Here is a 14,512-nt window from a genome sequence, read left to right on the forward strand (position 1 = left end):
AGGAGGAAATCACGACTCAAGTGAATGATTTGCTTGAGAAGAGGTTAATAACACCTAGTTCTTCACCATATTGTTCTCCAGTTTTACTTGTGCAGAAAAAGGATGGGACATACAGAATGTGTGTTGATTATTACAGGGCCCTTAATAAGATTACAATCAAGAACACGTTTCCGATTCCTTGAATCGATGATATTCTTGATAAACTTGAGGGCGCAGCTTGTTTCAGTCACATGGATCTTAAGAGTCGTTACCATCAGATTCGAGTGGTACCTCAAGATGTACACAAAATGGCTTTTCGAACATCATTTGGACTATATGAGTATTTAGTCATGCCATTTGGACTTACAAATGCCCCCGCCACTTTCAATAGAATGATGGATAGAATTTTTAGACCTCACCGCCGCAAGTTCACAAGAACTTTCTTTGATGATATTATTATCTTTTCAAAGAGTGAGGTTGAGCATAAAGAGCATCTCGCCATTGTTTTTGAAGAGCTAAGGAAACATAAGCTTTTCATCAATTGAAAGAAGAATGAATTCTTTCTCTCAGAAATTCACTATTTGGAACATATTGTCTCCAAAGATGGAGTACGCATGGATCCCAAAAATTCAAGCTATCAAGGATTAGCCATAACTGCAGAATGTGCATCAAGTTAGGAGCTTTATTGGTTTATGCTCTTATTACCGTCGATTTATTCAACATTTTGCTTTCTTGGCTTCGCCGTTACATGATCTAACGAAGAAGAAAGTGGCATTCCGTTGGTCGGATCTCGAAAAGACAGCTTTTAAGAAATTGAAGGATGCCATCATCCCAGGGCCAGTTCTTATGATTCCAGATTTGCATAAACCTTTTGTGGTTGAGTGTGATGCATGTGGAGATTGTTTACGGGCCGTTTTAAATCAAGAGGGACATGCAGTGGCTTTTGAAAGCCGCCACCGACAACATGCGGAATTGTATTTGCAGGTTTATGAGAAAGAGTTGTTGGCAGTTATTCATGCCCTTCAAACATGGAAGCATTATCTTTTGGGGACTAAATTTATGGTAAAGACAGATCACCAGAGTTTATGGCACTTACATAGCATCTAAGGTGGACAAACTTCTTGTCCATGTTCCATTTTCAAATTTTGCATACCCTGGGTAAGAAGAAATTGGTGGTGGATGCTTTGTCACGCAAGCCTCAAGTGCATGCCGTAACTACCGCCTATCATCAAGACTTGTCAGTGATGCAAGATATGTATGCTTTGGACAAAGATTTTCAGCTTATTTGGGTTGATTTAAATAATGGTACTGCTGTCCCATCTTAATCGATTAGAGATGGATTTCTGATGATGTAGAACCGTATTTGTGTAGTGTGTGAATTACATCAAAAGGTTATGGATGAGTGTCATGCTCCGCAATCTGCTGGTCATCATGGTATTCTGGCTACTACATAGGCTTTGGAAAGATATTTCTTTTAGCTAGCTCTATGCAGGGATATTGAAGCTTATGTGCGAGAGTGCATAGTGTGTTAGAACGTGAAGTTTGACACACACACGACACCTGGTTTGCTTCAACCCTTACCCATTCCACGGGAAACATGGGAAAGCATTGCTATGGATTTGCCGAAATCTGCACATGGAAATGATGCTATATGGACTATTATAGATCATTTTAGCAAACAGGCACACTTTATTCCTGTGAGGAAAACAATAAAGCCAGAGCACATGGCAAAGTTGTTTTTTTTCAAACATCATGGCATGTCCAAATCTATTATGGGGGATAGAGATCCTTGGACTACCAGTTTATTTTAGCGGGCATTCTTTGATAATATGGGCACAAAGCTGAGTTTTTCATTAGCCTATCATCCTCAAACGGATGGTCTGAGTGACATGGCAAATTCAGCTATACCTTGACTTGCTTGAGTATTATGTATTTGAGCAGAAGTCAGATTGGGAAAAGTATTTTCCAATGGTTGAGTTTGCATACAATAACACAATGCATTCTTCATCAAATAAGGCTCCGTTTGAGATAGTCTATGGAAAGGTGGTGCTTCCATCTATCTTACGAACAAAAGATGAAATCTTTGTAGCAGATGAGTATGTCCGGGATTTGGATATTGCGTTTGCACAGGTTCGGACAGCCATAGAACGGTCTCAAGCTAAGCAGAAAAAGACAGCTGACAAGCATAGGCGAGAGGTTATTTTCAAGGAAGGTGATTGGATATTACTTAAGTTTGAGAAAGCCCATCTTCGGAAGTGGCCAGGGAAGGAAGGCAAGTTTCCTGAGCTTTCAAACAGGTATTATGGGCCATTCCAGATCTTGTAGAAGATAAATGAAGTGGCTTATAGATTGGTATTGCCCGATTACTGGAAAATACATAATGCGTTTCATGTCAGTTTTTTGCAACCCTATGTGGGACCACCTCCTTTGGAACCACTTTTGGAACAAAAATTTATTATGGTTCCAAAGGAGGTAGATGAACTTGACAAGGTATTGCAAGCGGAGCAGATAGTTTTTCATAAAGAGCGCAAGCACTTAGGTGGCAAGCTAGTGCGTAGGTATCTTGTGAAGTTTAAAAACTATTCGGCTATGGATGCAAAATGGGTGGACGAGGATTATTTTGCAGATTATCCGGTGCTTCTACAGGCCTACTTGGAAGCTTTTCAGTTGTGCGGTCATCTCCTTAAAAGCTGGAGGGAATGTCACAAAATTTCTTACAACTTCTATTTTTCTATTGTTCATGTGTGGCATGTGGAGCCTGACATGACATACATGTATGGCTGGTGTAGCCTGACATGGTGTGTCTGTGTGGCATATGGAGCCTGACATGACAGTACATGTATGGCTACTGTGGCCTGACATGACAATACATGTGTGGCTTGTGGGGGCTGACACGTTGTACATGTATGGCTCATGGAGCCTGACATGATGTAATTCCCTAGGACTAGCTATCTTGGAGATCTTTTGTATTTATGTTTTGGGAAGATTCCGGAAGGATCATGAGACCTGGACATTTTATCGGATACGATTGAGCATATGGGTGTTTCTTCCAGTCTCGCTGCACTCGTGTATGCATGACTTTGATTTTATCTTTGGGTGACTTGTGTTATTTGCCTGGACAATGCTTGAGATTTCTGCCTTCGTTGTCCATGGGGTCGGGGATGCCTGGGCACCTTATGGTGGACGTGTATGTGCACACCTGTTTAGGACTGACAAGTGGTCTACATGTGTTTTGCAGGTGTTAAGTGTAACCAAAAACCCAATTTATAGCTTTATGGTTTCATATACTAATAATTATGGGTGCACATTCACACACTTATAAGTGGCCGGACAATTTATAAGGTATTCACACTGGGCAAGACTATTTTAATACATGTGGTAGCCATAAGGTGGGCATCGGGCTAGATTTGAACCAACTGATGGTAGGTGCCCCCTTCTGGACTAGAAAAGCACGCGTGTGGGCTATTTTCAGCAGGGAAACCCTATTATGGGAGAAAAACTCCAGTTTTGGGGTAGGCACCTGCCTTGTGGGGTGGCTGAGGGCTGGTCGACCATTAATGTTGGCAAGCTGTAAACAGCCACAGGAGAGGCTGGTCAACTGGTATTCAAGCTGCTGTAGTCTTTGGCGGGCTGATAACAGTCATATACAGAGGCTGGTCGACTGTCCAAGAGGCTAGAAGGCTGGTCGTTTTTGAGGTACAAGCAGGTATCTTCTGATTGGTGGCTTTCTGGAGCATAGACTACTGTTGTATGACCTGTTTTAGGGTTTCTGAGGGCTGGTTGACTGTTGTATCAGCCTTAAAAGGCTGGTCGACCTACTCTGTGAACCTAACAGGTGAAAGAGAATGAAGAAGAGCTGTCCCGGGCGGATGCGGGAGTGCTATGGGCTGTCCATGGTTGTCCTGCATGTGCTTTAAGCCAGGAATGCTCTTGGTTTCTGAGGAGTGTCCAACTCAAAGCTTGAGAATTGTTTTGATCCGTTTTCATATTGTATTGGAAGAAACACCTTGTGAAACCCAAGGCACCCGCAAAGTTGTATTGGAAGCAGACTCCTTTTTGGTAATCTAACCATAAGGGGTGGGGGGGGGGTTCAGCCCATCTTCTGGCCCCTAGTGTGGTGTACTGTGCAGTGTATGCTTATATGTAATTTCAGATTTCATGATTGATAGGATTTTCCTTTTACAAGTACCCTTCCATTTACAGTTGTGCTCACAGTAGCAGATGGGTCAGATCTGTCTTCCTGATGTGTGTATTTTTCAAGGATAAACAAGGATCTCTTCTCTGTTTCCTCTTTTGCTAGTCGAGGACTTGCTGTCACTTTTGAGGATGACAAATGCATAGTTGGAGACCATGAGAAGGACTATGTGATAATCACTTCTGGGACATTATACCATGGGCTATATCATCTTCACAGGTATGACAATAAGATGCATGATGCATGTATGGTGACTACCACTACTATTGCCATGCAAGGGGTAGAGTTATGGCATGCAGGCACGTAAATTTTGGTAGGTTGATGCTTTTGTAGAAGCATCATATGGTGATGGATATGCCTCAAAGGCCGTGAAACAACGGGCTCTCCAGGTGAACCATATGGTGAGGCTGCTGAGGAGCTCCCATCGTAAATCCCTCCTGTGTCCAGCCGGCCGGCAGACGAGAAATCCAGTGAAGGAACAAGGCGAGGCTGGCCCCTAATGAATCTGATGGCCTGGCTGTCCTGCTCCGTCTCGTATCCCAGAGCAGGCCCTGACGAAGTCGACCAAGCAGCGACTCCCCACATATACATGCCCTCTGGAGAGAGGGGGGCCAAAATGTGCAACATCCTCAGCCAAATCTATTGCGCCTGTGGACAGTCCCATAGGCAATGTCTCTGTGTCTCCAATGGGTGGCCGCATCGGACGTAGGCCGACGGAAGGCCACTGTAGACAAGCCAGGTGAAAACTGCAGAGCCCCTGTGGGCAACCAGCCCCACTGGAAAGTTGAGATCCTGCGTGCCTGTCAGCTAGCCCAGAGCCTGGTCCAAAAATCCTCCAGGAACTCCTGTGAGAGTCCCTGTAGCCGCCAATGCTCCGATGCAGCTGGAGAGACCATCCTCCTCGCAGTCAAAATATGCCTTCCCAACCGACCAGTGTACTGGAAAAAGGTGATCTCTGGGGCCTCGGGGGACGCATAAGGATCATGCCACTCGTACTCGCCAGGGTCCCACTGGAGCCGGGCCAAGGGGCGCGTAGCATATGCCCATATGCGCCAATCAAAGTCCACATCTGCAGGGTCTGGATCAATATGCCACTTCCGAGAAGCGGCGGCCACTACCCGTAACCTCTGAAAGATACACTCTGCAACCAAAGGCGACTCCGCCTCCACTCTCTGAAGTCTGCCCTCATCCTGTATCTCATAGTAGAGGCATCTACCATCCTCAGTGCAAGCTCTGACAGCAATCAGGTTCTCCAACTGTGTCTTGGCTCCCATTGTGGGGCCGCTGGCTCGAAAGGCGTGAACCACTCCTCAGTCAGTGCCTCCTGAATGTCATCCCTCATAATCAGCCCCCCTCTGAAGTGACTCAGCCTCTCCGCCTGGATCTCCTCCAAGAGATTGCAAAAGGCCTGCCAATCTCCAAAGCTGCGTGCTGGGCCTCCCGCCAATGGTCCCCAGGCTAGACGAGGCCGAGAACCCAGCATATGACCATGCTCTATGCGTACCGCGGGCATAGTCACAAGGGACGGGGGACGGGGACGGGCACGGGGACGGCCATAAGTAGGGAACAGGGACGGGGGAGGGAACGGCACTCAAAAAATACTTTTTAAAAAAAAAATTTCTACTCTACACTTATTCTACTTTGGAAGTACATCAAAATGAGCACAAATTTACACTAAAATGGTAAGCTTTTGAGTCATATTAATAATTAAGTAGATACAAAATGAGTCATGACTCAAGAGTCAGGAGTCAGGACTAAGCCTTAAGGAGGCAGAATACATGGACGGACTCAAATGAGTCATGACTCAAGAGTCAGGAGTCAGGACTAAGCCTTAAGGAGGCAGAATACATGGCCTGCCGCTATACATCCGCAATGACCATACATACTCCTCCCTGCCCACCCAAGGGGCCAAAACCTGCAGACCAAAATGTGTCCCATCTATCAGGCATCACCGAACCATATCTCCGAATCCTGCTCTCACTCAAATGGTGCTCCTGCATCATCAGAATATCAATACTGCCCCCAACCAGGCATCTCTGAAGCTCCTGCCTCAAGCAACCACGATAACGTACATAGTGTGCGCCGCCAAGGCCCTGTACATTCCATGAGATGATCCTCATGGATGACCTCCTGAGGTGGAGGCTGTCTCAGCCATACGGCGGGCCTTCGCAAGCGGCTTGGATGGAGAGTAATCCCCATCCGAGCGGCTACAAATCTGCCCACCCGGTGTGCTGCAAGAGTCTCGGACCAGGCGCCAGTGGCTGTGTCCCATAGCGACTGCCTCCCACTCGGAGAGAGAAACCTCATGTATGCATACAAAGCCAGGGTCTCGTGCTAGGTCTGCCACTATGCGAACCACCAAATGTCGAATCCCGGAGGCATCCGCACTCCCGGTATCAAAGAAATGTGCCAACTCCCAGAGTCGGACTATCATGTCTGTCATCTCCAAATCGCTCACATGGTGAGAAAACTCAACTGCCCGAGTCTTCAAAATACTAAGAGCGAGATCCAAAGTCCACTCTCGGTCGCTAGTGCTGCAAAGAGGGAAGGAGAAGGCCACCGCTGAATCAAGTGCCTCCTCCCTGCGGGCCGGAGCTATCACCACATGAACTCTGATGGGTGCTGGCTCATGGGGGCCCTCCGCTCCAAAAAGGCGTGTGAAGGAGTAGTCGAAAGCCTCCGAGCGCTGTCTAGTGTCGAGACTACTCAGCCGACTGCGGATAGAGGATATCCGTGAAGCACGAATCGGCATGGTAGGTCTCCTCTGCGGTGCTCGAGCAAGGTCGCTGCTCAGTGCCCGTCGGACTGCAGGTGAGTGCCAGGGTACTGCCAGTGCCTCTCGGGGAGCTGAGGCGAGCGGAGGGGGAGGAGGGGGGGGAGAAGGGGGTGGGGAAGGAGCCGCTGAAAAAGCGGGAGCGGGAACGGGAGGAGGCGAAGGTGGAAGCGAGGCGGGAGGGGTGGGTGGGGTGGGGGCGAAGGGGGGGTGCTGGCATCTCCTAATCCTCAGTCTGCGCTGGGGTCTCCTCCCGGAGGGGAGCAAAGCTGTTCCTCACTGGAACCCAGTGATGCTGAGGCTGTGACTGCTGCTGCGGCGGTCTCTGGGCATGCTGCTGGCTGTCTCCCTCTACGGCGCCCCTGTCCACGCTGCCAATCCGAGGTCTCTGTGGGCTGAGCAGGTGTCCCAAGAGCTAGAGTTTTGCATTCGAAAGTGGACAATTGAGGGAGGCCTCGGGTTGGCATGACGGAGCACTTGCCATGGAGTCCTATTGAGGGGTGGAGCCAAAGGAGACCCACAACGACAAAAGAACACAACGAATTGCGAAGGCCAGGAAGGACGGAGAGGCAAAGGCAACAAAAGAGGGAGAAAGGAGCAGTGGGGAATTGTGTTGTTGGGTGGGGGGGGTTTGGGGAGGTAGGGAAGGAACTGAAAACAGTGTAAGAAGGGGAAGTGTTACCTACCTAATACAAATCCTCAAGATTAGGGTCTTATTTGACAGGGTTAAGGGAGCCCTGAGATCAGGAAAAGCAGGCTGACATAGGTGGCTAAGGTTCATAATTAATAAATCCATGTATACTAAATATTATGACTGGATGGTTATTTATAGCAGTAGTAGTAACTATATAGCTGAGGTATGGGTTATTATCATTCTTGTTGACAGTTGGTTTGTGCCTCGACCAAGAGTTGTCATACTCCTGTCATGGACATGGCAAATCACAAAGTCTTGCTAAGGGCCTGTATGGGCAGGCTCTCGTGGTATGGGATGTCGATTTGGCATGTATATGTGGGAGTGAGCCTTAGCCCCTAGCTCAAGGCGGTTTTGCGGACACGGGTCGTGGTTAGGTGGTGAGCTTGCTTGCACTCTTCTATTTGTTTGTTCTAATCTTGTGTTTAGCATGTGATTTAGGTGATCCTACGGGAGGACTATTACAATTGGTGTTAGAGCTAACCTAAACACAAGATATCGTACAATAAAATACGGGTTTTTTTTTGAACACTTACAAACTATGGAGCTTCAAGCTTGAATGTGAGGGAGAAGGGGGGGGGGGGGGGGGGGGGGGGGGGGTCTATAGTGCTTGAGGAACCAGAACATGGAGATGTGTCTCTCCCAGTTGGATTTCCCAACTGTCTCCAAAAGAGAGCCTGCATGGGTAATGTGATGCCAAAGGTCTCCCAGTGTACTGTTTATGACTAAGGGACCGTCCTTGCACAAATACTAGCAATGCATCTAGGGTGATAGGTTTAGGGACTCCTCTGCACATCAAAATGGCCCTGTCCAAATCTTCTCCCTCGTACATAACTTGAGGATCTGACTGTCTAACCTACCTATACCAGGGATATCCAAGTGATGTAGCAAGATTCGCTCCTCATCCTACCGATCAAGTGTACACTACCAGTCTACCTTGCCAAATTTTTTGGGTCTCTCAGCAACCCCATATGGAATGCTCAGTGGACACGAAAGTTGCGAAGTATTGCGGGCATTTCGGATCTTCCGTCTTTAATTGTTGAGCAAGATTTCTATTTTTGTTGAGCATTTGGGATCTCTTTCTCAAGGGGAAAAAAAATATCGTACGGTATGAATTGGTGTGTACCAGTTCTAGAAACAACCATGGTTGCATCATAGGGTCTTTGCCTTGCCAAGATTGTATGGCGCCCTAGGGCAAGTCACCATGCTTACACAGGTGCGCACAACACCTTCGCAAGCTATATAGCAGAGTGTACTAGCAGTACATCAGCCGTATATGTCATACAGCTGCTAACGTGGCGGTGGTACTTCAGGGCAGGGCAGGGGAGGGCAAGGCATGGCTGGTAGGTCAACAAGCAGGACGCGTGTAGGGCTGCATGCACAAAAAAGCAAGGTGGCCAGATTACAAGCAAAAAGGGGGCACCTTTTTTAAGAAAAAGAAGCAGGCTATTTTTTAAAAAAAGCATGTGGGGCTGTTTATGAGAAAGCGTTGAGAAGGGGAGCTGTTTTCCTAGAGCATATCTAAAAAAGGCGGCATTTGATTTTTTTAAGTAAAAATTCTTATTAAAAAGGAGTATACTAGGCCTATCTATTGTAGTGTGTGACAAAAGCTAAAGGAGAAAGCCTGCACACTACATGGGTATCAAAATTCATAGGTTGGCCCTCCTGGAACAAAGCACCATATGGCATAATCACTCACATCAGTCTCAACCATGAATGATTCGCCAGGATCGGGTAAGGCCAAAACAAATGATTCGTTCAGCTTTAGCTTGAGAGTACGGAAAGCCTTGTCAAGTCTCTCGAGTAAGGACAATTGAACTTTTGTCCTTGTCCTTTGAGGAGGTTCGTGAAAGGAACAGCCACTTGTGAATAATGTCTCATTGACTTACAAAGAAAGACAATGAATCCCAAAAATGTCCGAAATTGCCGCACATTCCGAGGAACTAGCCAATCCAACACCTTGATCAGTTCATATCATCCATATATGAGTTTCTTGCAAAAGAACTTACACTTAGAGAGTTTAGCATATATAGTAGTTCTCGTCTTAGGCGAACCAGAGATGTGCTCCTCAAGAGTATGACTATAAACCAAATCACAACGAATCTCCCCAAACAATCTCAGAAGAGATCATTCATTATATGCTGAAACGTAGCAAGAGCATTCGAGAGTCCAAAAGGTAATACGAAAAACTCTAATGGCCATACCGTGTACAGAAGCTTGTCTTAAAGACATCTTTCTCAGCTATGTGTATCTCGTGATAACCAATACCAAGGTCAATCTTTGTAATATAGGCGGCACCCTACAACCTATCTATCAAATCATCTGCTCTAGGTAGGGGATACTTAACCTTTATCGTAACTTTATTCAACTTTTTATAATGCACTCATATCCACCAACTCCCTTTCTTCTTGTGCTTCAGAAGCACACAAGCTATCCAGAGAGATTTACTTTTGTTAATCAGTCCCATCCTAAGATATTCTGACAACTTTCAAGCAATCTCATCCTGTTCTAGTTGGCTCGTCCTACAAGGTGTTAGACTCACATGCTGCGACCTTGAAATTGGGTCAATCTTATGATCTATCAATGGATCGCGAGGGAGACCCATGAGGCAATTCAGTAGGAAAAACATCAACGAATCTTGCCTTAGATGCTTTCTAAAGCTTATGTCTTTTAAGTATCTACCTTAACCATATTGTATTCACAATTAACATCAGATGGAAGGGGATCAAGTACACGCTAACTTGAATTTTTAATTATATTATGAAGTTATGCTGAACTTACAAGAGTAGAGCGTGGGACTGCAAAATCACCCTTAAGACAAACTGGAGCATCATCCATTACAATGTATGGCCCTTCCAATCTACATGGACATCATGGCTGTAAAACCATTCTTTTGCTTGAAGAACGTCAACCCTACCTAGATTCATAGTTTAAAAAATATATATACGAACTACATGATCTTGGATAAATATCGGTAACTAAGACGCATGTCAATCCCAGGTTTTGCCAGTCCTTGTCTTTCTGCAGATTGGGTTCACCTGAAGTCTAAGTTTTGGTTATGTGAAGCCTTCCCAATTTTAAACTTTTGTCTACAATGGGAGCCCAGTTCGGAGGTACCTGTGCTTTGAGGCTTCGAGGAGACATTCATGTAAGTCTGGCTAGCCATCGTCTCCTCATAAATTTAAGCATACCAAATGGCATCCTGCAGTGTATTGCTATGACTATTCCTCACCTCAATCTTATGATCTCAGGACAGCCAACAGATGAAGAGACCACACAAAGTCGAGATGGAAACACTGCTTTAGTAGGTCAAATGGCATACTCCAGAGAAAGAATTATATGAGGTGATTCACGCATTGAAAATTTGTTGTTTTGACCAATCATGAGTTGATCAAGTGTATTTTTGATAGACCTGAGTTCAGGGGGGGAAAAGCACAGTGGGTAGAACTTATGCAAGATTCTAATATGGAAATAAAGTATAGGTTTTGGAGGATATGCTTCATGCATGTCTCCAAGCGACCATCTGATTGGAAAAGGTACATCCCTATGGTCGAGTTTGCCTACAATAGCGCCTATTGGTTACAATCCATTTATGTTGATGTATGAATATCAACCTAGATCTCCAGTAACTATGGGACTCAAAGGTATTAAGATTGATACGGCTAGAGATTTCTTAGTTGACATGCAAGAGATGCTAGTCAATGCATGGGATGCTACCAAAAGTGCTCATTTCACGTTGGAGTACCGTTTTATGCTAATAGAAAACATTCATCGAGGGAGTTACCCGAGGGAATGCTATTGTATTTGAGAGTACCCAACAGAACAGTTATGAGACGTTGCGGTCAAGGAAGGTTGGGAAGTTATTCCCTAGGTACTATGGACCTTAACCACATTTTGAAAAAAATTGGTGAGGTGGCCTATAAGTTAGAACAGTTCATCCAGTTTTCCAAGTGAGTAGACTCAAGGAGAAACTGGGGGCTGAGGATAATGTTGTTCCTCCTTAGGAACTTGTACAGGTTGAGGACTTGCTTTTTGTTTCACTTGAGCCAGAGCTCTTCACAAAGAGGCATCTTGGAAATAAGCTGATCCTTGAATATAAAATTAAGTGGAAATGCCAATGCAATGATAGTTCAAGTGGAAGAGGTGTTTGTCTAGGACCAGGAGGTCACGGATTCAAAACCCCACACGGTGCTTCCTCGGCTGCATCCAGTAGGGGGGGGGAAAGTGGAAAGGTAAGGCGGAGGACTCAACTTGGTAGATAGAGGCTACTTTGAAACATCGGTTCCCTAACTTCATTTAGGAGTAAGCATCTCAGGAGGGGAAGCAACTACATGACGCAGCCAGGTGCAAGTCCCTGCGAACCCAATTCAAGTCCAAGAGCACACCTTTTCCTCAGCTATCACGTAGAGTGCCTGCTGCAAGTAGCCGGAGTACTATGCAAAGACCTTCGTAACCCTTCTTTTCCCATAGCAACTAACAATGCCTCCCGCCCAAAGCCCAAGGTACTCAACAAAAACCTTCAAAAGCTGTTGTATAATCCATACAACAGTTGCTGTTGTTCGTACATCTGTTGCTACTGTCGTATGATCTGTATGCTGTGCTGCTTCTGCCAATGTCCCTACGGTTGGTGTACAATTAGCAGCGCTACGTACAGCTGATGTTGTTGCAGCGGGTTTCCGTATAGCTGACATACAGCTGATGCTCTTGCCTTGGGATCAGTACATAACCATAGGGACCCTAAGAGATCGATGCTCAACCAGATGATCACTTCCTTCTCACCATTTTCCTATTTAAATACTTCCACCTTGCTTCTCAACGTAAAAATTCACTTAAGTGTGCTCACTGCTTTTATTAGTAATGTATCTACAAAAACTAATGTTGGAAAACACACACAATAATAATACATGTAGGGTTAGGATTAATACTTACCCCCTGCAAACCCCATAAGACAATTTTCGAGTGCACATAATAACAAATCCAATTAGCCACTCGTGTCACACACCTTCATTTGATGGCAACATGCATAATACAACAAAAATAACAGAAACTGATATCATCAAAATCCCCCATCTTACAACGCTTTGTGTAATATTTCCACGTCAAGAATCCTTACATTTTGATAGAATGATGAATTTTAACTATGGAATTCTCTTGTTCCAACTCAAGAACAAGCCTCTCTTGTCCCAGTCACGAACAAGCCCCTTCTGCACCAACTTAGGCATATGCCTCTCCTACTTCAACTTAGGAACAAGCCTTTACCCATGTGAGAGCTGTCACTGCCTTCCAATGTTATTGTCAGGGGTCGGCAGAGAGCTGCTGAATTGGCCTGAATGAAAGATTGGGAATTTTAATATCCTTCAACTGATCTGTCAACATTTCCTATCCTCTCCTCTCAATGATCAAGGCCATAAAGCTGATCTGCCACTCTCCTGTCCTCTCCTATAAGTGCCACAACCACAAAGTTTGCCTCCCCCGTGACTCTAACATCTGAAAACAACACTCAGTTTACCATTCCCTGAAACATCCTTCCTAATACATCGTTACTGGAAGTCTCGAGCCTCTTCAAACATGATGCATACCAGTTCAAGTTTCTTCCTGGTTCTGACATTATATACATTTAAGGACTCTACTTTTCTTCCTAATAAAGTTAGAATTTACAGAAGATATTCTTTGTTTCTGAGCCACAGAATGCAAATAGACAAGCTAAAACTTTGACTGACTTACCCACCAACATTTAAGAGCAATCTTGCAACTGTTCGGTAAACATGCTCGCGCAGATCTGCAACAACATCCACCTGAAATGTTTCCAACAGGGGAATAAATTACTTTTTATCCTTGAATATTGGAACCAATGAAAAAATATACAACAAAAGGTTGTTAACAAATTAAAGACTATGCAAGAAAGCTAAGCATAAGCTCATGAATCATAAATGAATCAATTCTTCTATCTCCGCTCCCTCCCTCCCTGCTGAACTATTTTATCCAAGATCATTCAGACTTCAGTACCCCAATCAGAGATAGATGGGCCTCTTCCTCCTCCAGGTGAAGTGAATGCCACAGAAAGTGCTGACTCCAAGAGAGGTCACTCATCAGTCAAAGGCCCTCCTCACTTTTTTCTTCCAAAATGCACTGAATAGCAAGAAGCATAGTTAGTGGCTTCGCTTTATAGATATTGCAGGATCTAGGTTCCCAGGATACCTTCCATGTGCACCTGTTCGGGACTTCTTCCACATCAGCTCTAAGGCCACCTAAGGCAGTAAAGATAAATAATGCTGCTCAAATGATAGTCACTGAAGGTCTAAGCTCAAAAGTAGACATAAACCACAACACCTCTAAAGCCACCTACTATAGTAAAGATAAAAAATGAAGCTCAAGTGATATAATGACTCTCAAGACCCACTGCCAAGTAAAGACAAACAGCGCTGATCCAGAGTTGCATAAATTTATTCCTACGAGATAGCACATGATTGCACCTGGGACAAACCCCTAACTCGTGCAGACACTCTAGGAATCTTGTGGTGCTCTAAGCATCTACAATTATGATTTGACTCCCCATCAACACTGTAAATTCGTAGTGTTTGCCTTTGGTTGTCACTATTATTTTGGTTACATGTCACGTCCCACAGAGGTAACTGAATGGATTACCATTGTCACATACACCCATCATGATACAAGTTCATCAGCAGGCACGCAAAACAGGGCAATGGGCTGTCTATACGTGATGGTCAGCTCATCATAACAGATAGACGCCCTACAAAACAGGACGAGATCTATGACACCATCACAGGACTGAAGATGGCCACTTGGAATTGCATTGGCACAGAATGGTCAGCTCCTGGAGGCTTTGCAAAGACTTTTACCAGGAGAGATATTA

The 14,512-nt window shown here is 45.1% G+C and overlaps 1 protein-coding gene across 4 annotated transcripts in view; it reads right to left on the reverse strand.

Moving 5' to 3' along the window:
* LOC147621389 (coiled-coil protein) overlaps positions 1-14,512 on the reverse strand; it is a 181,092-nt gene that overhangs the window by 30,141 nt on the left and 136,439 nt on the right. For 2 of the 4 annotated variants that reach the window (XR_015269822.1, XR_015269821.1), the window contains exon 20: positions 13,367-13,433. Coding sequence is in view for 2 of the 4 variants with exons in the window: in XM_086824147.1 (XP_086680273.1) it covers positions 13,363-13,433 (71 nt within the window). In the remaining 2 variants the exon portion in view is untranslated. Of the gene's footprint in view, positions 1-13,362; positions 13,434-14,512 lie in introns of all 4 variants that reach the window. The other 2 variants (XM_086824147.1, XM_086824148.1) reach the window with 1 other exon arrangement.

The sequence above is a fragment of the Cibotium barometz genome, chromosome 30 (assembly GCF_041138505.1).
Source record: "Cibotium barometz isolate CiBa-2024 chromosome 30, ASM4113850v1, whole genome shotgun sequence".
NCBI classification, from domain to species: Eukaryota; Viridiplantae; Streptophyta; class Polypodiopsida; order Cyatheales; family Cibotiaceae; genus Cibotium; species Cibotium barometz.